The sequence below is a fragment of the Cryptococcus neoformans genome, chromosome 8, assembly GCF_000149385.1.
Source record: "Cryptococcus neoformans var. neoformans B-3501A chromosome 8, whole genome shotgun sequence".
Classification (NCBI taxonomy): Eukaryota; Fungi; Basidiomycota; class Tremellomycetes; order Tremellales; family Cryptococcaceae; genus Cryptococcus; species Cryptococcus deneoformans.
Genome location: NC_009184.1, coordinates 782883 through 808426, shown reverse-complemented (window position 1 = coordinate 808426; position 25544 = coordinate 782883). Strand labels below are relative to the sequence as shown.

General features: G+C 47.2%; 10 protein-coding genes across 10 annotated transcripts; 5 read left to right on the top strand and 5 right to left on the bottom strand.

The window, feature by feature from the left end:
• Nucleotides 1–387: 387 nt before the first annotated feature.
• Nucleotides 388–2747, top strand: CNBH2840 (hypothetical protein; the record flags this gene model as incomplete). The annotated part of the gene is made up of 8 exons (XM_768739.1): nt 388–536; nt 589–816; nt 867–1363; nt 1413–1642; nt 1700–1792; nt 1842–2221; nt 2282–2521; nt 2570–2747. The coding sequence occupies 8 exons, from the start codon at nt 388–390 to the stop codon at nt 2745–2747; spliced, it is 1995 nt and encodes a 664-aa protein (XP_773832.1).
• A 2443-nt stretch (nt 2748–5190) lies between these two features.
• CNBH2830 (hypothetical protein) lies at nt 5191–7064 on the bottom strand (the record flags this gene model as incomplete). Its single annotated transcript, XM_768738.1, has 7 exons — nt 5191–5220; nt 5284–5491; nt 5545–5741; nt 5794–5962; nt 6012–6846; nt 6886–6936; nt 6986–7064. The coding sequence occupies 7 exons, from the start codon at nt 7062–7064 to the stop codon at nt 5191–5193; spliced, it is 1569 nt and encodes a 522-aa protein (XP_773831.1).
• A 912-nt stretch (nt 7065–7976) lies between these two features.
• On the bottom strand, nt 7977–11292 carry CNBH2820 (hypothetical protein; the record flags this gene model as incomplete). The annotated part of the gene is made up of 13 exons (XM_768737.1): nt 7977–8142; nt 8193–8684; nt 8739–8834; nt 8886–9782; nt 9837–10012; nt 10063–10308; nt 10366–10448; nt 10504–10596; nt 10656–10741; nt 10815–10905; nt 10962–11063; nt 11124–11204; nt 11256–11292. 13 exons carry the CDS (start codon nt 11290–11292, stop codon nt 7977–7979), a joined length of 2646 nt encoding a protein of 881 aa, XP_773830.1.
• Nucleotides 11293–11673: 381 nt separating this feature from the next.
• On the top strand, nt 11674–12962 carry CNBH2810 (hypothetical protein; the record flags this gene model as incomplete). The annotated part of the gene is made up of 6 exons (XM_768736.1): nt 11674–11856; nt 11915–12064; nt 12138–12254; nt 12305–12415; nt 12471–12591; nt 12646–12962. The coding sequence occupies 6 exons, from the start codon at nt 11674–11676 to the stop codon at nt 12960–12962; spliced, it is 999 nt and encodes a 332-aa protein (XP_773829.1).
• A 569-nt stretch (nt 12963–13531) lies between these two features.
• CNBH2800 (hypothetical protein) lies at nt 13532–14711 on the bottom strand (the record flags this gene model as incomplete). Its single annotated transcript, XM_768735.1, has 3 exons — nt 13532–13765; nt 13822–13941; nt 13992–14711. The coding sequence occupies 3 exons, from the start codon at nt 14709–14711 to the stop codon at nt 13532–13534; spliced, it is 1074 nt and encodes a 357-aa protein (XP_773828.1).
• Nucleotides 14712–15027: 316 nt separating this feature from the next.
• CNBH2790 (hypothetical protein) lies at nt 15028–15557 on the top strand (the record flags this gene model as incomplete). The annotated part of the gene is made up of 5 exons (XM_768734.1): nt 15028–15054; nt 15109–15141; nt 15204–15266; nt 15330–15429; nt 15502–15557. The coding sequence occupies 5 exons, from the start codon at nt 15028–15030 to the stop codon at nt 15555–15557; spliced, it is 279 nt and encodes a 92-aa protein (XP_773827.1).
• A 502-nt stretch (nt 15558–16059) lies between these two features.
• CNBH2780 (hypothetical protein) lies at nt 16060–16675 on the bottom strand (the record flags this gene model as incomplete). Its single annotated transcript, XM_768733.1, has 4 exons — nt 16060–16128; nt 16183–16249; nt 16310–16431; nt 16502–16675. The coding sequence occupies 4 exons, from the start codon at nt 16673–16675 to the stop codon at nt 16060–16062; spliced, it is 432 nt and encodes a 143-aa protein (XP_773826.1).
• A 1154-nt stretch (nt 16676–17829) lies between these two features.
• CNBH2770 (hypothetical protein) lies at nt 17830–18761 on the top strand (the record flags this gene model as incomplete). Its single annotated transcript, XM_768732.1, has 3 exons — nt 17830–17990; nt 18061–18397; nt 18489–18761. 3 exons carry the CDS (start codon nt 17830–17832, stop codon nt 18759–18761), a joined length of 771 nt encoding a protein of 256 aa, XP_773825.1.
• Nucleotides 18762–18879: 118 nt separating this feature from the next.
• On the bottom strand, nt 18880–20597 carry CNBH2760 (hypothetical protein; the record flags this gene model as incomplete). The annotated part of the gene is made up of 8 exons (XM_768731.1): nt 18880–19023; nt 19099–19153; nt 19243–19509; nt 19572–19662; nt 19717–19822; nt 19881–20002; nt 20056–20393; nt 20452–20597. 8 exons carry the CDS (start codon nt 20595–20597, stop codon nt 18880–18882), a joined length of 1269 nt encoding a protein of 422 aa, XP_773824.1.
• Nucleotides 20598–21057: 460 nt separating this feature from the next.
• Nucleotides 21058–25493, top strand: CNBH2750 (hypothetical protein; the record flags this gene model as incomplete). The annotated part of the gene is made up of 13 exons (XM_768730.1): nt 21058–21112; nt 21166–21375; nt 21432–21774; nt 21824–21892; nt 21948–22081; nt 22128–23930; nt 23987–24201; nt 24270–24481; nt 24558–24637; nt 24697–24825; nt 24882–25042; nt 25100–25203; nt 25259–25493. The coding sequence occupies 13 exons, from the start codon at nt 21058–21060 to the stop codon at nt 25491–25493; spliced, it is 3750 nt and encodes a 1249-aa protein (XP_773823.1).
• Nucleotides 25494–25544: the final 51 nt, after the last annotated feature.

The following is a 25544-nucleotide window of genomic DNA, read 5'->3' as shown; positions in this document are numbered from 1 at the left end:
TAGTAAAATACCCAGAGGAGGAGGAACAAACTATATCAGTAGAAAAGTAACAACAATCAGGAACTAAGTATACATGCAGTAGCATTGTTTCATCGCCCTCAGAAGAGATCCGGTCCATAATCTTACTTTTAATATTATTTTCTTACCACGTCCATGGTTTATCGCAATATGGAGGGTGTAATATTGGAGAGAATATGGAAGTGTCGACGTCACGATGATTGCCGGTGTTTGCTGTTTGCAACAACAAATATCAAACGAACGAAAGACAGATTGATTCACTTGACCATCTATCGACACTTGTCACCTTTTCTCAATATCATTTCTTCGCAAACAACAAGGCCGAAAAGAAACCTGGTTAAATAAACTGCGAGTGACAAGAGATACGTCATGAACGGCATTTCGGAGCAAAGATCCTCACCAAAAACGGTATTTGAAGATCTTCGACTATCAATCGACCCAACCACTATCCGCCTTGCACTAGGTGAAAAACCTGTGAAATCCATTGATCCAGATGGAACTATTGCTTATGATGAGACGTACGTGCAATCACGTCCAATCACATTCATATCCTATCTGACAAGCTTTTAGCAAAACACCTGACGCAAAGCTCACGGAGCAGCTGGAAAGAATATGGAACGAATACCCGAATGGCTTGCTTGAACTCACAGAACGAAAGCTCGAAAGATTGCCTCCCGATGAGGACGCAGTCAAGCCCCAAGGAGAGGGCGTTGACGAGGAAAAGAAACGCGATCCGTTCAGTATGATGACATATGAAGAAATGGAAAAGTTGAGGTCCGAGATATTTCTGCAACTTAAGTGAGTGACTATGTTCAGGATTCTTTGCGTATCCGCTAAAGTATCAGTAGTGATGCTCGCAATGAACTCTGGTTCGTCCTTGAGCTCGCCAAAACACTTTCATCATCTTCCTCGTTCACTACCCAGCCTCCTCCGCCTCCTGCCGCACTCCATCAGAAGAAAGGCAAGGCCAAGCCAGCTCCTCCAGCTCCAACTACCCTTCCGTCCATCCCCGGAGAGCCACCCATCCTACCTCCCGGAACATTCTCCACTACCCCATCTGATTTCCCCATTAAACCTCCTCACGCACAAATATACGAGCTAGAGCGGTTGCTTCAAGCGAAACGGATCGCATTAAACGAGTGTCAGGGGCTAATCGATGGAGCAGTAGGAGAGCTGAGGTTGATGGCTCATGCTGGTGATAGATTTTGGAAAGATATCAGGAATTTGAAAGAGGGTGAAGGAGGGAGAGGCCAGTGGGCGGTGGTGCCTAAGCCTGATTTTGGCAGAGTCGGTGGAGAAGGAGAAAAGGCCAAGGATGTGGTCATTCCTTACGCAATCGATGAAGGTATTTCCAACCAACTCCCCTTCAACTGATAGCACTGACTACAAGATAGCGCCGAGTGGAACACGTGCAAGATGTCTTGCCGGTTTCGACCTGGACCCAACGAAGAAAGACGGCCTAACTTTTGGAGATCGCCATCATCTGCGGCTTCGAGCTACTCTCAGAGATGACTCTGGTGCGGTAATATCGTCAACCCCTGTGAAGGTCGAGGACCAGTCAGACGTACGAGCTATGATGGAGGCTGCGCAGATGGAAGCCTTCGATGAGGATCTTTTCAATGAAGTTAGTCAGTTCAGTAATGATCATGTTGTGGCATTACTAATCGTTCTGGCTTTGTAGATTCGTTTTGCGGCTGCTAGAATACCTAAGAACGAAACTGAACCACAACGCGTCTCTTTCCCTGTGGCCGACAAAATTCTCTCATTTGAGCTTGTAGGTTCAACTACGTGGCGAAAGCCGTACAATGCTAATGCCAACGTAGTATGACACAAGGTCTCTGCCTTCCTCACCTACATCATCTATCTGTGATATCATAGTATCCTCCACCCGTCTTAGTCTCCTCAACATTCATAGACAACGCAAAATCAACCTCGTCGCACCTTCCCAAAATTTTGCATCCCCTATACCGTCCATCCTACTACCTATCATCGATACCTTACGCTTCAGACAGTTGTGTAGTTTGGTGAGCTCGACGTTGAATGGATTTGATAGGACGCTACGTGATGCGGGATTGGACTCGAGGATGGAAAAGAGAATGTTAAAGGATGGACAGGATGAAATAAAAGAAATGCGGGCGGTTTTGCTAGGTAAGAGAGGTGCGGAAGTCCTGACTGGAGAATATTCATTAGGGATTGATGACAGGTACGTTGTCGCGTGCTCTCTTTGGATTGTTCAAATGAACGTTGCTGATCGTTGCCACAGCTATATTATCACCATCAATATTTCTGCGCCTTACAACACCATTGTCTACCTTTCAAGCATTTCCTTTCCTCTAGCAAACCCAGATGAGCTGTCACAAGTTGTGTCTGACGACCTTTCGGTTCAACTTCTTAGGCTTGCGTCCCGACACTTACATGGAAAACTTGCTGATGAACACAAGAAAGGGCTGTACTTTGATTCTTTGGAAGAAGTCATCAGGATTGGCGAGACTGGTTTGCTCAGGTAAGTCAGACATCGTCAGGAAAAAGCTAGATGTTAAAGATGCCTCAGATTGTCAATACCAGCTTCTTTTCATACTATCTACGGTAGCGTTGAATCTGACTGGATCAGCGTCCAGGCGTACGACTCAAGACAGTCAGACATAACCGTCTTTGCGTGGCTGGATACAGTGACGCACGCGATTGAAAGTAGCTTGTCGAGCAATGGGTCAACTACGCAAGTTCGTTGACGAACTGGGCGGCAGCAGAATGTATGAGGTCACTTGTCATCTTCATTGCAAGTCCCACAAAACTGTATGGAAAAACTGTGACGTACACGTTGGTGAAAAGCACAAAATATAAATGAAGAAAACAAAGAAGAGGCACGGCCGGTCTCACTTTCTTGTCGTCGGCGAAGGCTCTGTCATCGGAACTTTATGCAAGGCCTTCATTGATGGATTCAATTCACCTTCAAGGAATCTCCGCGACCTCCACCTTCACACTTCTCAAACAGAATTCTCTTTTAAGCGAAAGTGAATCCAGTAATATAGTTGGTGGTAGCTCGTGATAATCTTCTCTGGTTGATACCAGTTTCAATCAAGCCGGCAGAGATTTCTACAGCTGATTCAGCTCAGTTATCGTCAAGGGAATGATTGTGAGGGTATAAAAGCCTAACGGCTGAAGGCCGCGCATAGACATTCTGACTTTTTACATCAGCCATAATAATACCCTTTAGTACAACTTGCCTGGAATTCTCACTAGCAACAGATGATATCCACCAACAATGAGCGATCTGCAGCGGATCCAGACTTACGGCACCCTTGAGGCTCTCCCCCGCCCAGCAAATGGTACCCCGTCCCCTAGCAAAACAGCCATTGATGTCACATCAGAGGGGCAAGTTGAGTGCCAAAATAAAAGGTCGACACAATCAAGTTAATTAAGTCAACATCGCAAGTGGTTCTTATTGTTGGTATTTAGTGTCATTCAGGTAAGTAAATACATTTGACATGTTTTAACATATTCTAATAACCTTGAAGTATCTTGATACGGCGCCTATCTCTGCTATTATAATTTTCACTAACTCAATTCAAGAGGCTCTTGGCATTCAATACGCTGTTTATTCTTTCACACCGGAGCAATACTCCAAGTTTATCCTCCACGCCTTGAGCGGTCTAACTGGAGTTGATACGGGAAACGGAAACTCAAACACATCTCGTTTCATACAGGTAAAAGTAAGTTGATCGAACGGTACAGATCCCTTCTGCTTTCAGGTTAGTTATCGCTATCTTTGAGTTGCAGGAACTCAACCTCGCTCTCACCATTTCCTGCCTAGCGGCACTGTCGCCAATGTCATGGGTCTTGTCATTGGTGGTCTCTTCGGCTTCATCACTGCTCACTATCAGCAAGCCGGTTGGAGAGGGTTATTCCGAGTACGTCCTTAATTATTTGCGGGGATGTTAAATCGCTGACATATATAATTTTACTGTAGATATGATCATCGTCATTCTGCCTTTCGGCGTTTCTGCCCTTGTCTTCATCCCCAAGACCGCTGGTGATCTTGCTGAAAATCTTCCATCACGCGATAAATCCAAGAGACTCTACATAGTAAACTGTTTCTTGATGCTCTCCTCAGTTATCTTCCTCGTCCTCGGTATTACACTCAGCGCACCTTACGGCTGAAAGAAGCTAGCTTCTTGGTACCCTTCCTGCTCTGCTGGCCCATATTTGTGATCTTCTATGGGGCGAGATTATCGGAAGGTTATGCCTTGACACCCCCCCCCCCGTCTTTCTGGAACATCCCAAACATGACCATTTTGATTGTATTGGCCCTTGGTATTTACCCATGGTGGTTAATAAGTCATAGGTTTTCATCTCGTAATCATTTACTGCACGGAGGCGATATATATGCGAGTAGGTCAACCAACTCCCTCTGTAGTGCGATCCATCAATTACTTCAATGAGCCTGCCATCATTGCGGCTGTTCGAGTCCTTCCTCAAGATATTTCTGCTGTCTCTATGGCTTTTTTGGTTCCGCCTCTCTTCAGGCAGAGCAAAGTAGCGTACCAAAGGCATCTGAAGGAGGGACGGTCATTGTAGTTTAGAAATGAGCGTTTAAGTGGACCATGGGAGAATTTCATATGGAGCATTATTTATTGTATAGTTAGCAATTGTGAGAGGAAGGTGTCTCCTATGAAAGATGGTGGGCGGATGTATCAAGAATAGGCGATGAAAATGGTCGTCAAAGATTACAGGAGGGTTTTCTACGAGAAATCGTCTTCATGATTTCCAGCTTGACCTCATGTTCCACGTTCATCTAACCTGATTCCTAGCCCGCCAAAGTCACATCCTGCGAGCCTTGTCTAGTTCCCATCTCTGGTGATTTAAAAATGCATCTTCAGTATTTTCTCACATCGCGGCGTTGTCGATCCAGAAATGATCTTCTTATCACACTCTCCATGCACCTCGTCTCTCCAGTCAAAACTTGTTCCCAAAACCATCATGCATGAGAGATTAAGGTATAAGGTCACTATGATCAACAAGGAGATAATACGTTTGTACGAAGAGTCCGGACCGGGTGGAAGACAGAGGGGAGGAAAGTTGGAGTACATTTCCTAATACTAATCCTCAGAAAGATTCAACTTGCTACAAATCTACATGTTCTTGAATCATTCACACGCCCCCATGGAACGCGTCTTAAACGTCTACAGTAAACTCCCAACGATGCTAAAATCGCCCAGCAATCGTCAGTGTCTGTGCACCACTATGCTGGAAAAAAGAGAAGCTCACCTCGAGATGTCCTCTTAACGTATCATCCATCATAATCTCATGCCGTTTTTGGACGTATGCCGCCTGATTTGTCACGTCATGCCTGAGCTTGGCGATCGATTCCGGTTCCCCAATGTTCTGTTCTAATAGATAACTCAGATTCTCCACCGCCCGCTCAAGGTCTCGTTGATTATCCTCAAACAATTCCGTTTGATTATTTCTTTTTAAACTATTCGCTAATGTCAGTAATTTGTCATATTTGGAAACAAAAGGCGGATCTACTAGAAAGCCATGCAGTAAGTCCACTTGAGGGTGATTCGCGCCCGGATGACGGCGTCTACTGCTTGTTTCGCAAATTGCACTTCGATCCAGGAGAGGTTGCCTGCATCCTGCATTTGTTCCATTTTCTTTTCCGTTTTGGCATAAAATTCGGTGTCGAGTTTGGCAGAGTGCTCATGGTTTGCCCATCGGTTGAAGTACTGTTGAGTGTGATCATGAATACTTTTCAATGAGAAAATATGGGAGACTCACGTGAAGATACCGTTCCAAGCTTGCACGAGACTTGGCCTGCACGTCTCGGGCGTCTATACCACTCTTCTCGTCAAACCTGTTACATTGGTACCAATTTGTGCCGTGCTCCGACCAAGGACCCATGCAAACCCAACAGAACTCCCATTTGCACTTTTTACAAGTCATGTGGCTATTTTCATTAGCTTGTATCCCTCTGAATCCGGCAAAATTTGACTAACTTGCAGCCACCATTCTTTTCAATAGTGGATTGACATTTAGTGCACTCTTTAGTGTTTGCTTGTAGCCAGTTGGCGGTTTCACTGTCATCTGCACATTTCTTTTCCCAGAGTCTGACAATTTTGCAAATAACAGGGCGGTGGCTCGCGGCGTATCCACACCCGAAGCACAAATCTTTTCCGCACTCACACTCCACGGTCGGTACCAATTGATTCAACATCCGTTGGGGCGCTTGAGTGCAGCCAATAATATATGGACAATCCGGGTGTGGACACCATCTAAGGTTTGGAGAATCCGAGACGAATGCCGCATTCAATAGGTTATAATAACGATCCGATATTTTGTCCCCAGCAAGCTCTTTGACCATTTCACCCTTGACAACCCGCTTACACCCGCTCTCCATACACTGTATCCTCCCACTCTCACCTTCCTCCTTAATTTTCCCAGTCAAGTACTCACCCCAACATGTCTTACAGAATCGATGTCCGCAACCCATAGCAAAAGTGTCTTGCTGGGCGGATTTACCTTCGTAATCGGTAAAGCAGATGGGGCATTCGAATGATCCAGACTGGGATCCGGGAAGGGGTTGAGTTGAGGTGGAGGGGGACGAAGGTGGGGAGAGACCGGCAGCAAGGAGCGTGGCATCCGGTTCTGTCCAGAATACTTCTTGGAGTTTTTCAGTATTCCAATTGAAATGTCGTAGAAGAGCGGCAGCTGTAGAGGCTGGAATGACGAGAAGAGCGGCAACTTCGTCGATCATCTTTTTCTGCATGCCGATGATCTCTTTCAAGTCGTAGACAGTGTAGTTGACATCATAGGGCTTCTTGGAAGGTACAGCTGTTTCGATTAGTTGGTGCTTAAAGCTGCTTCACTCACTTTCTATAGTGGGAGACAACACATCAAAGTCATCCGGCTCAGATGCAGAATCTAGGATTATTCAGCATTTGCCGCAAACTTCTGAAAAAATAGCACTCACCGTCCATAACATCGTCGGCGTCGAAAACATCATAATCATCTTCGTAAGCGAGATCTTCATTCTCTCCATCAGACGACATCTTAGGTGCCTCGTTCTTCCCCTCTGGAGCGGATGGTGAAGCGACAGTTACTGTCTCTGGTTCCGGAGTAGGCCCTTTCTTGTCTGCGAGACGCTTTGATCTCTTTGCGTTTCTGGAAGTTGTAGCTGAAGCTTCTGGAGTCGGGGAAGGATAAGAGCGTTTACTGCGTGTGATGGTAATTGCGGCTAATGGGAGGAGGGTAGGGTGGCGTTATAGTGAGTGTGCGGATAAGTGTGATGTGGACGGAACGAGAGATGAAAAACGGCTAGCTGTCTTTCTGATGTACTACAGCTGCCTGAATATCGAAAGAAAGGGGAATAGGAGAAGAAACAACTTATAAATCAGTCATCTAAGTGGAGGAAATGACCTCAAGAGTGAAGGAGACAGGACGGTTAGCAAAGCCGAACGCACGGATGATTATGTAAGCCTCTAAGTATCTCAAAGGGCGTCAACCATGTCTTCCCTTACTTTTGTCATTTATTCGTTGCCTCCTCTTCCAAAAAGGCGCAGCAAGGTGGTCAACTGCTGGTGATCTGCTCGGTTACATCTTGATATTGCATGCATTCACTTGGGACAGCGTGGCCGTTGTGTCGGATAACAAGGCGCACCACGGGGGGCACAATAAAACATTATTACATAAGCAAACCTGCGATCGCGAGCTGAGATCCACTGACGCAATGCTAGAATTTTTTAGTATCCTTTATTATATTCTTTGGCGTGTCCAGTTGTCCTGATCTCAGTGCGTTACAACGCGAAATGCATGATAGAGACGGGTTTGTTTTTATTGAGAAGCTTCAAGAAGACAAAGGCCAGGAGAAAGTGCATGTAAACGTGTTCATTGAGTATACCATATATTGTTTTACCTAACCAATGGTCAGCACGCCGATAAGTCTTTGGGGAAGCGACCTACAACTACCAGGATCCCTCGTCTGCCTTCATCTTATCTAGCACATCGTACCACACCGATGCTACATTTTTGCCCTGCAATGTCTTCGAGAGCACATCCAACACTTCCGCCGCTATTTCACGCTTATCAACACCCAAGAGTTTGGGTTCCCATCCGGTGGGTTTCGATTGACTAAAATGCAGCCGTCAGCCCGCATAGATAGTGCTGAGGGGGTCATTTACTGGTATACAGGGCCAATGAGGTCCTTCATCACCTCTCCAGCCCTTTCCGCAAAGTTCTCATCTCCCAAATATTTCATATACCCCAGTAACCAGTGTTTGTGTTCCTCCTTTGAATCCAACAGCACCGTCCCTCGAAGTTTCATTTCAAACTGTGACATGACATATGATTCTTCTATCCAAGGTGCATTACTCTTTTCAGTCGTCGTCACTGGTGCCGACTTGGCGACAATCTGATCAACAACAGAGAGAGGACCTGAAGGGCCACTCGGCAAAGGCTGGATGCCAGCAATAGGGGGGGAGGCAATGGTGCTCCATTCATGCAAGGATGCGTCGTAAGCAAAGGCTTGAGGTTCGGAAGTGATGATCACAGGAACACCATTAGGTCGGACAGTGCATGAAATGATGTCAAAAGAATGGAATGAAGATGATCCCGGGAAAAGAAGATGGTGGATGCTCGACGGTGGGGAAAATGCTTTGCCGTTGCGGACGTTTCTAGCAAGGCTATCAGCTTCTACATGTGTCAAAAGGAATCTTAGAAAAGCTTACATGACGCGCACTTGACAATCCATTGTTATAATCAACAGCATCTTGTCTTCCCCTTGTAAGTCATACACCAAGCCCGATAATTTCATGTTTAGTATCCTGTTCCGTGATCAACTGAGTGATCCACATCAGACACAGGTTGTGACTCACAATCGTCCTGCAGGGGAATACACCCTCAGACTACCATCCTCGCAAGCCGCCGCACAAAAATTCTTCGTGACAGTAACCGCCAAAGCCGCTTTCGGCAAATAATCCATCCACCTCTGTTCACCGTCTGCAAAGTAGCAAAGCACATTTTCCCCTTTCGGATCTGAAGTATTTCGGGCTTCGAGATAGATACTACGACTTTCATTCCCAATAGCTTGGGCCCGCAAAATTGATTGTACTTGAGGGTACGGGAGATAGGCTTTTGATGGACCAGCATCCGAGGGAGAAGGTGCCACCATAGGTGCTCGGATAATTTGGACTTCAAACTGCTGAATTGGTTGCTGTACGGGCATGCCCCTCCCTCGTACACCTCTCGTAGGATCCTCATATGACCCGCTGGCCTTTCTCTTGTCCCCAGCTCTAGGTGAGGTGCCTGATATACTTCCACTACCAGGTCCAAAAGCTCGGTGCGCATCTTCAAACATCCTCGCTGTTGACGCTTGGGCCGTCGAGGGACTGGCAAAACCTTGTATAGGTCCACTGAATGGATCAACTGGTGGTGGGGGTCGAAGAGCTTGGCGGCTTGGACCTGCACTAGGGCCAGCGTTAATGTTACCATTAGAGAGATCCACACGGCGTTTGGCTTTGCCCTTTTTAGGTTGTAAGACGTTGACATGAGTGGAGGTAGTGGTGGAGGGGCCAAAGCCGTTGGTGATAGAGGCAGCGGAGGAATGAACCGCAAGAGGTTGGTGAGCCCGTTTGGGTTTGTAATCGTATTCTCGAAGGACGAGTTCGGTCGCAGAAAAGTCGGCAAGGTCGGTGAACTCAGAGGGTTCAAACTGGATAGCACACACCGAGCCATCAACGGAGGAACCGTACAAGACATATCCGTCGTTTGACCTACAGGAATAAAATTTAGGTCACATTTCAATTGCAAGCAGTGCTCAGACTTACCAGCAGAGGTCCATCAAGTCGGCTCCGAAAATATCTTTCAACACCACCAAAGGCTTGTAAAGTGTATTTCGCCAGATGGAAATGCTAAAATCGTTTGCACCAAGCGCAAGCATGCTGGAAGCCGTCGCTCTTCCTTTAGGTTCACCCTCAGGAAAGAAGAGGCGAGGGTTGAAAGCCTGACAATCGAGTGAACAACACAGATCACTACGGAGTTATGGATACTCACAGCCACTTGGATTGTATTTTCGTGTCCAACAAAGGAAATATCCGACGCCCAACCCTCTCGATCAATCACCGCAGCAACAAACACTGGTCCATTCATAGCATTGGACGCTGCGATGAAAGCACCGTCAGGCGACCAGCTCAATCTTCGGAAGAATGTGCTTTGCGGTGATGTCTCGAACGGTTTGGAAATGGTTTCAGCTAATGACCAGTCCTCAGTGTTCCAGATCTTCACCGTCTTGTCGTCGGACTAGGAGTGATGAACGTGTTAGAATTGTCATAAAACTGCGCAGCAATTTAGACTCGCCTGGGTAGCAAGGTAATTCCCAACAGGATCCCAACAAACTCCTTTAACAAATCCCTGATGTAAATCAAGTTTCCTCAGTCGTTCTGTAAGAAATGATCCTTCAGCTTGATCAAAATAAAAAGTGTAGAAGAGTCCTACCAAATGTCAAGCCATCCCAAATCCAGACAGTACTGTCAAGGCCGACGGATGCCAACATGGTGTCGTCCCTTGACCAAGCTAGATCCACAACATCTGAAATAGGACATTAATGTCAAACGCCAAATGAGAAGGAGGATGTGACAGTCTCATACCTGCTACATGCCCAACCAATCGCGTTAAAGCCTTCCAATTTTCGACATTAATTTCGTCAGAACCCCAAAGTCGACCACCTCCATCACTGGCCCCGAAGCATTGATCAGCGTTTTTTTTTTTTTTTTCCTTTCTATCGGTGAAAGAAAGGCTCTACGTACGGATCAAGACCCCATATCATAATAACCTGGTCATCTGATCCTGTCGCTAGGAATCTTCCGTGGTGAGCCCACCTCACGGACAGCACAGATCCTGGCGTCTCCATCAGCAAAGTTGCCTTGTCGTACTAGTTTAAAAACGATATTAACCGGTATGGGAAGACATCGTGCATAACAGCTTAGGGTTTTCTTCTTCCTTCTCTGCTTCCACGTCGAGAATAGGCAGCGTCGACCATATCTTAACTTTATGGTCTACCAATTGAAACCAGGCCTCACATTAGAATAGACAAACTATTGAATAAATCCACGCACCTAGGCCACCTGTTGCCAATCGGGTACCATCTGGATGTACAGAAATGCTGTAGATGGCTGTTTTGGCTTTCTTCTCCCCCACTGCAACCAAAAAAGATTAGCGAGCACTCTCCATTGAAAACAACGGCTTACCGGTATGTTCCACCCAGTTGGGCTTGGTAACCTTCATAATACCCTTCTCACAGTTACTCCTCTTCCTTGGAATGTTACAGAGGAAGAAGTGAAATACACGGTATTCACGAACTTCGCTGTAATTACTCGCCGTAGCTGACCGTTGTAACAACAGCAGCAGCTTCGAGCTTCGACGACGCGACGACAACAGCAGCAGCAGAAGAAGAAGAAGAAGTCGAATCAACAATGATGACGTGGAATTCTGATAATCATCAGCAGCATCATTTTAATCTTCGGCCTGATTCCGCACGCGTTAAATCAAAACAAACAACCACTTCTTGCAAGCAAGCAATCACCAGCGCGGACCAGCATTCATCATTATCTCTACATCCTGCATCTCATCTCCCCGTTCTTATTTTAAACACAACTACATCCTAGCATGGCCCCAAGAAAATCAGTCTCCAGTCGAACTGGCAAACCTCCAGCAGCTAGTTCCAGCAAGACTACCCTCGACTCCATCCCGCCTGCGGATATCCCCGAAAGTCTCACGCCGGGATATTTGTATGAGCCAACAGAGCGACAGCCCTTAACTCAAGAGGAACAAGCAAAGCTCATCCATGAAGTGGGTCTGCTGTTAGGCAATGGTGCCCACCGGTAAATTAGAAACAAGCTAATATTAGAGGTATCAGCTTGTAGGCTTCAACCCTAAAAACCTCGGTGCAGATCTTACGGAGACTGCCCGTTTAGAGATGTATAATGCGGTGACTAGTATAGACAATTGGACAAACACGGTAGCGAAGGATTCTAAATCTAGAGCCGAGCTGATTCACGTAAGCGCAAGGCCGTTTAATGAACGTTGGAATAAGCCCCTATGATCAAGTAACTGATCATTTGTCATTCTAGGGTCTGCATGCTCTAGAAACGCTGTTAGAGACACATGTGGATAAAGCCTTTGATATGTTCACCTCATGGCTACTGCGAAATCCTTTTGAGTTCTCACCCGACTTAGAAGTAGTCTTAGTGAGTCGAGTATCAGAACCGAAAAATTCCTTGAGCTGACGATTTAGTAGCCGTGGCAGAAGGGTTTGGATTTCTCTCGGGGAGAATACGTCGCGACACAACTTGGGGGACAAGATGGGCTACAGATGAAGCTTGATAAGCTGCGCACGGAGGTTGAACAAGTGAGTCCCTTCCGGCTATCCCTCGCTGTTGCGACGCTTATTTGCATCGCCAAAGGCCCGACTGGTATCTCAGCGTCTAGAAATCGCTGAAAAGAAGCTTGACCGGCGGATAGAAGTACTGAAACAACGTCAAGCACAGGTGGGATTCGTGAAAGAAATCATCGATTCTGCTGGTCGTACGTTCCATCAATTTAGTAAGCTTGCCAATGCTGAATCGACTTCTCCCAAAGTCAATCCTCTACCAACACGCGCCGCCCAACTTCAAACAACACTTACATCCCTCCAGTCCGCTCTCATTCCCCTCGATATCATCCCCATCCCGACTTCAACCGGCTTACCACCTTCTTCTGGCGAACATACCAAAGCTTGGGAACTTGGACGAGCGGCTTATCTTAATTGGGCGTTGGGGAAAATGCTTCCTCCAGGAGTGGTGGGCGAGAGTGGGGATGCGGAGAGGTTGGAAAGGATTGAGCAGGAGATAGAAGAGACTGGGCCTAGGGAGGGGATGGAGGTTTTAACAGGGTCACTCAGGGATATGTCACAGTGAAACTGCATTAAAAAGGAGCGACGACATGTTATTTGTACTCGTATGATTATAGCTGATGCTACAATCATAACAAAGATACAAAACATCACTAGGTCGACGCATCTCGCCATAATTTACTTTCATAGTGGTTCCATTCGACAGGACGGCATCAGTTGAAGGCTTTGGTAAGAAAATAAAGGACCTCTAGGACAGAGACCCTCGTGTGAAGTGAAGAATCCAAAAAGAATTGATTTATTACGAGACGGGCTATTGAATTTTGTCGTACAGATCAATAACTGTCACTCCTCCAAATGCAGCTTGTAAATTTCCTATATCTTGATAGGGTTAGCAGTGATCAGCAGTGGTTGGTTTTCGGCCAGTTTCATCTTTGAAGTTCTGCGCCTGAAACCAAAAACCCTCCCGAGGCCGAGCAGTGCCCCTATTTATGCGAATGATGCAGCACAATTGCCCGATCAAATATTTACAGAGATGACTTCCAGCGTAATTACTCACATTTTGGAACGCAGTTCCAGTAAGTAGCCATGCAATGCTTATATATCCGCGTTTTATACTGCAACAATCCCAACCTCTTAAGCTTCTGTGATATCCTCAACCCAACTTCCCTTCTCGTCAATATCCAAAACCTTATGGTCGACCAAAACCTGCTCATCTCCGAATATTCTCTCAATCTCGTCGGCGATAGCCTCGAAGTTGTGGGTGGCAAGAGCGAGAATGGTAGGACCAGCTCCCGAAAGACAGATACCTAGGAGACCCGGATGGGAAGTGGGAGTAAGGGTGGAAAGAATTTTGGGAAGACCGGGGATCTGCACCATGTCATATCAGTCTCAGCATTGTAATGAGGATAGAAGGAGCGCCATACGAGGGTCATTCGGTAAGGCTGATGGACACGGTCACCCATGGCATCGTAGATGAGGTCAGGGTCGGGCGGAGATCGAGCCAAAGCGGTAGTAAGCACGGCTAATCTTTGAAGGTTGAAGATCTACGAAGGAGTCAGAACAGAAAAGCAACCAAAGGCAATTTAAATCTCACCATGTCCTTCCTAGAGTAGCTTTCTGGCAATACACCCCTAGCCTTGGCAGTAGCCAGCTCAAACCTGGGAGACACGGCGATCGCCTTGATCTCCTTCGCCCATCCGAACCTCACAAAGTGCCCAATACCGTGAGGGGGCTGAGGGGGGCTCTTACCCCAGTCGGGTCCGGCATCTGGGGGATACTCTGGGAGCACCTCTGCCAGAGGGATGCTGGCAGCGGACATGTCCTCAGGAGAAAGCTCACGAAGATAAGAGCCAACGAAACCACCCATAAGCGCAGCAGTAACATTGTCCGGATGTCGCTCAACCATGAGGGCAAAGTCAAGCAAACGAGATTTGGGGAGATTGAGGTTACCGAGTAAGTCACCGAGAAGGACACCGGCAATGACCGCGGCTCCTGAGGAACCAAGACCACGTCCGAACGGGATTTCGTTGTGAGCCTCAATGGTCACTCCAGGAGGAAAAGTGGTGATACCGTTTGCTCGGAGGACATAGAGGGCTACTCTAGTCAAAAGGTTTTTATAGGGAGAAAGAGGAACGTTATCGGAGTCAAGACCGGTGTAGATGATCTTGGGCAACGATTCGGCGCCAGACGACGCAGAAGGGATGGTGACAACGAGGGAAAGAGAGAGGGAAAGAGCGATGCCGCAGACGTCGAACCCCGGGCCAATGTTTGCAGAGGTACACGGAACGTGGATCTTGTGCTTGCGGGCTGCCATGCTGAATATATGGTGGAGAAAAAAGAGTGTTTACCTGCAAATATCCAACGAAGAAGAAATCGGCCAGCTCGACTGCTGGTCCAAAGCTCGAAAAGTCAATATCCCAAAGTGGAGGTCGAATTAAGTGATCATGTTACGTAATGGAATACTTTGCACTCTTCGTCGCATGCTCCGCGGACTCTGGTCAATTCGAACGAGATACTTCAGTACGGTATAACCTGCATAAACAACCAGATTTTCAGCATCCACATAGCCACAAACACGGCGAATTACACTCTCTAAACCCGGCCCCCTAAGAAGAAAGAAAAAAGTCAAGATGTCTGGCCGAAAAGTGATGGTTCAGGTGTGTTATGCTGCTCGTTTGCCGAGAGGATTCCTTCTGATCATCAGCATATAGCCCATCAACATCATTTTCTCCCACCTTCAAAAGGTCTGTCTTTCGATGTGATAGGCAATCAAAAGATTCGAAAAGCTGATGCTCTCGTCTGACAGCACAACCGTGTCGCAATTTGGCTTTACGACAACAACGACTTCCGTATCGAAGCGTACATCATTGTGAGTCCAATTTTCTGCCCAATTGACTGAATGATGACATAACTAACCTGGGAATGAAACCAGGGTTTTGATGAGTTCATGAACGTGGTTTTGGATGACGCCGAAGAAGTGTATGACTGTGGTGCTAAGCCCGGAAAGGAGGTTCCCCCACGGAGAGAACTCGGTATGTTTTACCAGCGCCCTATCTCACATTCCTTCCTTTGTTACAACCAACAGCGCTGACTTCTGACTTTAGGACGTATATTGTTGAAGGGTGATAACATCACTCTGATACAACCCGTGACGGCTTAAAGAAAGGAGGAGAACGCCCACTGGAGTTAGAGCTGTTTGGTGCATGAAATGTAATATCGCGTTTACCCATTATTACCCGGATTTTATCGAGGGAAAGGGGAGGTGCAAGATGGTTCCGCCTGTGAATACTGAGGCTAAGAAAGAACAATGAGGATCTCCACCTGACGTTACACTTGAGTCCGCCTTCTTGGGCTTGTCACTGATGGACTAACAGAGTTAGAGATGCTTTACAGGACTATTCTTTATTTTACTGAGCTGTAAGTGAGCATCTAGAAGTTTTGATTTAGGTTGATATTGTTGATGGGAGCAATTTAAGGCGTCTTGCTTGATACACATATGGAAGAACGGTCGATCAGGATCTTTTCGATCGGGACAACCCTACCCTTCGAATAAAGCGTAATGCCATGCTACATCGTCCAGAAATAGATTTAAAGCCACATCCACATGTTCTCCATTACCGCCAAAACAAATACAAGTTCCTGGGCCGCCGCTTCCAGGCCCGCTACTGTATAGTACATAGTGACTCTTCACTCAACTTTGACGCAGGCTTGGTCGTTTCTTTGGGTAAGAGCTAAACACCGGTCAGCAAACCAAATGATTAATCATCTTTAATCGGACCACTCACATTCACCATCCTCGCGTACATGGGCACTAATACACCGCCGGGGAAGGAAGTCCCTTCTGGGAAGTACCTGATAATTTGAGTGTCAGAATACGCCAACCGAAAAACGAGAGTGATCATTTATGCTTACCCGCCATATCGGACGACTGTCATAGGCTGCATGGATGCTCCAAGGGGGAGAATCGTGCCCGCAGGAACGTAAAACCCCTCATTGCTTTTCTTTAAAATATTATCCAAGCAAGCATCGCCGTTCTAACAACTAATCAGTTCTGACATCTCACTACTCAAGGTTTTTCGTACGTTTTCCGTTGTGGGTACTTACAAATTCTAGATGAGCCCAGCTAGGCTTCCATTCTCCTTCTTTGAAATAATCTTTTACAAGAGTCTTGCCATCAACCAGCTCTTCGACCGTTGCAGGGTCACTTTTCTTCAAATACTCTTTACGCTTTGCTTTCAACTTTTCCTCCTTGTCCTTGGCTGATGAGCTCGACGGCATAATCTTTACCTTGGGATATATGGGCTCCTTTAACAAGTCCAATGGGTAACCAAAAGGTTGAATCACAAACCGATGAGTTTCAGCCGATATAAGCACTTATTGTGGCGAACAAATTGTAGACAGTTCCTTTCATGAGTAATTCTGTGCGCCTTGAGAGCTTTTCCTGTTCTCGTGACAGCTAAACATCCTTTATCCTTCTGAGACAGCCGTTTATCAAACACTTGAAGGGCGATGCTTCCAAATACAAGGATTTGATTGAGCGTCTCCACGACCCGCAAATTGGGTAGTACCCGAATACGGTCTGGTGTTGCCGTTCCCTGGAGGGCTAATAATGAGAATTTATACCTGGAGAAAGATGTGATTTGGAGGAGATCACAGAACGATTATATATCCAAAGCTTGAAATGAAGTAATTATGAAATGTATCGCAAAAATAGTTAGTTTATTTTGTATCAAGGTTGTTGGAGGGACAACGAAGAACATTGAGGACGGGCGGGCAAAATGTATTAGGGCTTGGCCGACAGCCGTTTTTTGAGCCGCTTTTCAGAAACTCGTCATACAAAATTGGTTCCGTCGCGACGAATCTCGACGAGATTCATCCTCCGCGTTTGACTCGCGGATTTCGTAAAAATGGCATGACCGGCAGCTTCCCGCTTTTTTTTTCCGAGTTTCAAAAATATCTCGTCGTCTTTTTCCTAACGAGAAAATCCAACGAGTTTCGACGAAACGCGTCGAGTTTCTCGTTCAGGGTTCAACACGTGGATTGTTACCTGAAAATGTGAGGCCCACGTGCAGCCCACGTGCAATTTCCTGGATCGATGACATGCAAGTTGTATTTGCATGGCCTGCACGTGGCTTTCCCTGAGACTCTTACTTGCCTTCCCCCTCTATTTTCCCCGCGTTTCGGCCCACAAAACCAGTTTTTGCTGTGTTGGCCGGCAGCCCTCAAACGCGTTTTTTCAAAACTCCCAACGCAAATTCCGTCAGAAAACAGCCCGAAACGCGGGAAAAGTTGCCGGTCAAGCCCTTATTGCCGCACGCAAATGATCCAGTCAGCTTTACGCGACGCGTTTGTTTGTTCACCTATACATCTTCATCTCCTTCTAATTATCTTCAGAAAGAAAGCAGCTCTATACCAGCTAGTGCTGGACCTCAATGCCCCATGCTTCAACCAGTCGTCATACTGAATCCACCCAGCTATACAATCTCCGAGAACCTCCTCCTTGCAGAAACGATGCCGTTACACCAGCATTGTTTATCCCAGTCCACGCGGTTCATGAAGGGTTGAAGCGCCGCAAAGTGCGCCTTATTGGGCAGTACGTGATGTATCTCTTTATGTACGGCAGGTTGGAAGAACACAACACTCATAGGTCGTGGGAAAAGCAGGATATTGCATTTCAACAACCGCAAATCCATCCTCATCATCACCTCCCACCCATCTGCTCGCAAGCCTACAGCCACTGCCGCTCAATCGCCCACCCTCCTCGCCGACATCTCCATTCCACTCTTGGCAAACTCCCCATCAGTTCGGGATGTAACGGATGTCCTTGGTACTGCAGTCTTCTCGCGCCTGTCAAAGTCGTTTTTGCCGCCAGAGAGTGAAGAGGATAAAAGGATGGTACGGATGAAAGGTTTGGTAGGAAGGGAGATGGTTTCGATAAGGAGAGGAGAGTGGGTGAACCTTGTTGGGTGGTTGGAGGATGGGAAGGATGCTGTCAGGAAAGTGGGTGGTTCTCTTTATTTTTATTTTTATTTTCTCTCGAAGAGATGGATCGGAAGTGAAGAAAGGGTTAAGAGCTGATTTGTAGGAGTAGATTCAAACATTTGGTCCGTATGCTCCGCCTCCACCTCTTATCCTCGAAGTGATCCATATATCCAACTCTCGACCACTTCCGACGCCCATTCCAAAGTTGAGAGGAGAGATAGATGGATGGAATGGGCAGTTGACTGCGATCAGTCCCGATACGCCCAAGGCAGCTATGAAAGGTATGGCCAAGCAAACAGCTGAAGGATGCGAGGAAAAAAAGGACGAAAGTTGGGACGAGGTCACGCCTAAGCCAAAGCGAATGAGGCAGATAAGCAGTTGATAGCATTCAACAACCCTGTCTGACACAACGATTTCACCATCTCATGTTTGTTGTAAACATGCATTATTATCTACCTATATCCAAGACCTATCCAACCTGGTACAAGTAGCAGTCACAATCACTGTTGACCAACTTGCTTCACCTCCACAGGTCCACCTCTAGCGCCTGGTCCGGGTGCGCCAATCTTTGGCGGTAAGACGAGCACGCGAGTGTTGCGATGCCAGAATGTTATGAGGGTAGCTGCCAGCCCTGCCGGGTTATCCTACATCCAAGAATTCAGCTGGGAACTTTTCACTTTTATTTCACTTTTCTTTTATAAAGGTTGGCATTTACGCACCTCGTGCAAATAATGCCCAACATCCGACATGACCTCCAACTGGAATTTTCCTTGCCTGTGTAACCCACCAAAAGTCAGTCCATGAACCGCCTAACACCTGATCCCTGCTGTCACTACTTTAACCGCAAGTAACCAAAGACTTACATCTGCCCAACCATCAGTTCGCGATCCAATCTCTCCTGACCCGCGAGAACTAGCAACCTCGCGCACTTGGTTCTTAAAAATCTTTGACTGAGACCTTTGTACCATCCTTCCCAGTATGGCTCTGTCCCCACGAGATTGGTACGCCAGACTTGTTTGCCTCCAGGATTTGCGCTAGGGTCAGATGAAGAGGAAGAGGGGGCGGGGACGATGATGTGTGGGACGGAGACGCGGGCTGATTCGACGTTGCGGATAGAGTTGGAAGTTACGCTTTGTGGTATGTGAAGTATGAGCAATGGGCGGATTATAGGGCACGAAGATGGAGGACATACTGCCAATAGATAGCATCTATCACTGAACGGAAAGATTCTGGGCGTTTGGAGAGGACTGACTTCATTAGTGGGAGAGATTCAACTGCCGTACCTGTTTGTAATGTTAGCGTTTTTCTGCTAGGCAAGCAAAAAATTTGTACGGTACCTTCTACGACATCGAGAACGACAACACCAGGAATGGTGTATCCTTTCTTCTGCAATTCTGGAGCAGCGCTGACTACTGGTGCAGCGCCCATTGAATGGCCTAACAACTGCCCGCGCCTTTGAGATCAGCTGGGATAACGGGGCATGGAAAATGACGTAACGGACGATAAGAGAAGGTGATTCTTTTGGATCAGGGAACATCATTTCAATAATAGCCATAAAGTCGGATAAAAGGGTGTCATGAGATAAATCAAGCTCCAGGTTTGGGTCACTTGTAGATGTCTTGCCTGTCAACTCGGCATTAGTTTGCACTCACATTTCGCGCTCGAAAAAGGCATACCATGTCCCCGACAATCAAACGCCAATACACCCATCTCTCCATTACCTTTCGCCTTCACCTCTCTCGCGAGGGGTGCGAAACCCAGTCCGCTCGCCCCTCCTCCATGATGACAGACCAGATATGTTCCATGTCTATTCGTTTGCTGCTGTGTCCTCAACCCCGAAGGACCTGGGGGCGTTCCAGCATTGGTAGATGCGATCGATAAATTAGGGGGTGTGAGGTAGACTCGAAAAGTGCAAGGTGTGGAAGGTGGTTGCACTTCGGCGGCTTGGGCGAAGAAGGTCGATGCGGAGAGAGGAGAGTAGTCTTGGGTATCGTGCTTGCTAGGCCCCATGGTTCTGCATCCAGACGTCAGAAAAATCCCTTTTGGGAGATACTAGGTCACAGGCAGCGTACGCAGGTTTGAACTCTCCAATCCCGTCGAGTTGTTCGTCTTCCTCGTCAATCTCTTCGATTGGTTCCGATTCGTCGGCCCATGGCGCTCGAGTGGGCGGAAGATGGGGTAGCTTATTCAGCACTGATTTTCTGAACATGTCGGACATTGTGTGTTGCTGTACTATTACTAAAAAGGCCAGATGAGTGGACAAGGTCAAAGTGGACAGGTTTGATATAGAGCTTCATCCGCTATATCCACAATAGTCACAACAACCGATTCCGTCATACAATAATGGGCGACTCATACCAGACGATACGGGCGGACTAACCTCCACCCAATAATATGACACATTTTATAACTAATCTTGACGTCATAGGATTCCCAAACAATTCTCTAATCAGTTCTAATGGCGGGTGTGGAATTCATAATTGGGATCTCTGTTCCAGTTACCCCATAAGTGTCATTTTGTAATGCAATTACAAAACCCACATAACCTCCATTGCTTGGGTTCCCACAAATTGTAAGGAACCTCTGCTTGATTTGATGTATCCTATGGGGATTCAGAATTCACATCTTTCGTTATCTTTCTCCTGCAGTACATCTAACAACACTTCCAACTGCATGCGATGAGCGCGCCCATGCCCATCACGCCAAGGAGAGCCTCTCCTGAGAAGACATCCAGTATGTTGTGTCCTGGATGTTAGTATGTGATTCTGTATCTGATTCGGGCGCAGAGTTATCCACAAGTACATCTTCGAACTCGAACCTATCCTTGTCAGCCCCTCCATCTGCGTTATACAACTTCCGTTTACTCTCTGCGCTCCGTTCCGAGGATGCGTCAGAGGTACAACAGTTTTTGAACCAACTCAAGGCAGCTGGCGGGACAGAAGAGCAAATGGAGAAAGCTGGGCAGATGTTGGGAATGGCTGTAAGGGTTGCCAGTAGTGAGTCACTGATATAACATCTGAAGACAATGATTGACTGATGTTTGGGTTGGTAGTCCCGGTGATAACCTTAATCCTCAATTCTCCCAACGTCTCTTCACCAAACCTCCCAATTGGTACAGGAACACCTTCGACTCCTTTACACGTCGCCAGTGAGCTGGGACGTGTCGACATTGTCCAGCTGCTTCTGTCTGATCCCAGGATTGATGATACCATCAAGGATGATCGTGGGCGTACGCCATTGGAGTGCGCCGCCTCCCCTGAAGTTGCGTCCGTCATTGAAGAATCCCGTGCGCAACTTCAGAGTAAATACATGGCTTTGCTCTCTCAATATGTGTCAAGCCCTCTGAATTCTCCAGGTGAGAGTGCTTCCCTTGCAAAGTTCTTGGATCTCCCAAGGTAAGCCTGATCACAATGGACTACACGGTTTAGTATTAATAAGGCATAGGATGGGAGTTGTCAACTTGAATGCTCTGGATGGAAGGACTGGGACCAGCCTGTTGCACGAAGCTGCCCGGTAAGTCATATATATATATATATATATTGTATGAAAGACTGACTGCAATTGGCAGACGACGAGACCTTCGATTGGTAGAACTCGCGGTCAAGAAAGGCGCAGATGTCTTCGTAAGGGACAAGCGTAATAAGAGGGTGCTGGACGGCGAAAAGAATGCGGACGATAGAATCAAGATGTTCTTGAGGCAATGTAAGTTTAGTCCACGTGCATGAGTATGCGCTAAATAGCTTCAAAGTCAATAACCAGGATAGTCTTGTCGAAGCCAAGTCTGACGGTCGACCTCCTGATCACCGTGGATTCCTCAGCAAATGGGTCAATTACAGGAGCGGCTGGCGTACCAGATGGTTTGTCCTCGAAAATGGTGTACTTAGTTACTATCGTGATCGCGAAGACGAAGCCGTTGCTTGTCGAGGTTCAATTGCCATGGCCGTCGCCACTCTTCATTCTTCCTCTGATGGGACCCGTTTCGAACTTTCCTCCAAGGTGTCTTCAGCCGTACCCAAGTTTATTGTCAAGTCTGTGCACCGTGCAGAGATTGCACGATGGATCCAGACCATTAAGCTCAACATTGAGTATTACCAAAATGGTCCCGGTGCAGAAGGCCAGGGGACTGGCCCTCCTTTACCTCGAAGAAGCGCTAGTCTCAAGGTGCATGACAACGCTGCTACTGCTGTGAATTCGCTGCCACCTTCGGATCAGTTTTTAAGCCCTACTCTTCAACGTACCGCTACCAGTCTTAGCGGCGCCAGTATTGGCAGCGTTAAACCTCCGTCCGAAAGTAGCAACACTCGAATCACTGGAACCCACCCAGAAAGCTTTGCTTTCGAAAAAGACGATAGCGATCATAGCGAAGATGACGATCAGCCGTCTACAGAGGTTATTCCTTATGAGAATGCTTATGAACTAGGCGTGCTCAATATCAAGGAACAAATCGACCTTACCCTCCAGCTCGTCGACTCTATCGTTGTCCCTCCATCCGCTCCTCCTTCCTCCGGTCGTGACACATCCACTTCTGCTCGCCAAGCAGCCGTCAAAGATGCTTTGCGCCAGTCCCTCTCCACCATGTCTAGCCTCGTCCTCAAACAAAACGCCATGTCACACGACCGCGAACGATACTTCACAAGCCGTATCCAGCGAGAAATCCAAGCTCGTCAGCTATGGGAGGAGAACATGCTCACTATCGCCAAACAGCAGGCGGAGTTTGAGCAGCAACTAAACGATGCGGCAAAGGTGAATGAGAAGAAGAAGAAGGCGTTGAGGCAGGCGAAGGGAGTACTGGCTGGTTTGAGCGGAGTAAGCGTGCCGACTTCTCCTGCGGAGCTTGGAGAACCACGTGCATCCATAGATCAGGGTATCCTGGGACCTGCCTCAACGACGGGAACTGGCGAGACACTCTCTCCGTTCTCCAAGACGACATTTACATCTGCCGGTCCGCCCATCTCGAGTACAACACCTACCGCACCATCAGGAGCCTTATCACCTCCCTCAATCCCCAACATCAAAGAAGCCCACGATGCCATCGTCGCCGCCGAGTCTGGGGACGAGGATGATGATACCGACGAGTTCTTTGACGCGATTGAGCAGAATCAGTTGCCGAATTTAAAGCTTTATGATTCTATTGCTCATCCAGAGAGAGAACTTCCTGGGACGCCGGTTACACCGGGGACTCCTGGTATTGATAGGGGAGTCGGTATAGTGGCCGATACTGGTGGAGAGGCTGAAGAAGGCGCTGTGCAAGATTCGAAGCTGGTCAGGCAGCAATCTGTTCCCGCAAAGGGTACGATTGAAGAGTATCTTGCGAGACAAAGTTTGGAACCGTATCTGCATGTGAGGCACAAATTGCCTATTGATGATGACAAGAGGCCTTCTGTGAGCTGTGAGTTGTTTTATTATACCGATAAATACCGGAAGGGCGTCGGCTTACGAGGAGCACATGTTATAGTGTGGAGTATTTTAAAGAGTTCTGTGGGCAAAGATCTTACAAAGATTTCCTTTCCTGTCAGCTTCAACGAGTGCACTTCAATGCTCCAGCGAATGGGTAAGTCGAATCACGATTTCAAACATGTGTACATCAATTAAACCTCGTAACCTTAGCGGAAGATATGGAATACGACGCTTGCTTAACTGTTGCTGCCTCTGAGAAAGACAGCCTCCGTCGTATAGCATTCGTTGGTGCATTTGCGATGAGCAATTATAGCTCAACTATCGGCCGTATCGCCAAACCCTTCAACCCTCTGTTGAGCCAATCATTCGAGTACGCCATTCCAAACAGATATCGATACATTTCTGAACAAGTTTCTCATCATCCTGTACGTAATTCCCTGCTGCTGTTCTAACACATCGCATAAAATGGCTGACAGTATACTGGTTGGTAAAGCCTATCTCTGCGTGCTACTCTGAAGCACCCAAATGGAAGTACTATGGCGAGGTTGATGCCCAGAACAAATTTCAAGGGCGTTCCTTTGAGATTCGACCGACTGGGGTGGCCCATGCAGAGTTGATAATACCTCAAGAATGGATAAATCCGTCCTTGAAGTATCCTGATGCAGGTTCCGAGTATGGACCTGGCTTGGTGAAGGAACACTACTCGTGAGTATCACTGCTCAACCATTATATGCGGCCTGCTGTGCATGAAGTGCTGCTGACGATGAGGGACTCAATTTAGGTGGAAAAAGGTGACGACGAACGTATCGAACTTCATAATGGGATCACCTATTATTGACCATTACGGAGACCTCGTTGTTAGTAAGTAGCTTTCTCTATTTATGTCCCAACAGAACAGAAGGACTGACCATATGAACCAGCAAATCATCGAACTGGCGAGACCTGCACGCTTACGTTCAAGCCACGAGGATGGAGAGGTAGAGATGCATTTGAGATCAAGGGTAACGTCAAGGATGCCGACGAAAACGTCAAGTGGGACATCGCTGGTCGTATGTCCTTTCTAAGTTACTTACTATTTCCGAGAACAAGACTAACGACATTGTAGGATGGGACACTCAGCTTATTGCGCGAGAGGCTAGCGCTGAGACTCTCCCTCTTGAATCCGACATGAATGTGAACCAGGCGCAGAAGGAGTACATTTTGTTGTGGAGGAATTCTGAGAAACCAAAAGCGCCATTCAACCTCACACCTTTTGCCATCACACTAGTAGGTTTACTGAAAAACATGGAGTATGAACTGATACTAATGCTTGTATGACTACAGAATGACATTCCGAAGGGTTTGGGAGAATATCTTTGTCCCACCGACTGTAGGTTGCGAACAGATCAAAGAGCGTTTGAGAATGCGGAGTATGACCGAGCTCAGGGGTAAGTTTCTCCCATATCTCATGTGTCGTCGACATTTCTGATCGCTCGGGTTTAGGTTGAAGACACTGAACGAAGAGAAGCAACGCAATACCCGTAAGCTTCGTGCTGAAGGCAAACTTCCACCTCACGAACCCAGGTGGTTCAATGCAACTGTTGATGACGACACACGCGAGCGTTTATGGGAGCCGAAGAGGGCTGAGAATGGGGAAGTTGCGTTCTGGAGTGTCAGAGAGAAGAAGAACTGGGACGCTGCGGGAATTGAGCACATTTTTGCCAGTGATGAGGCATAGTAATGATCGCTTTTGAACACTTAATAATAGGGTTCGTATATCAGAAATTGA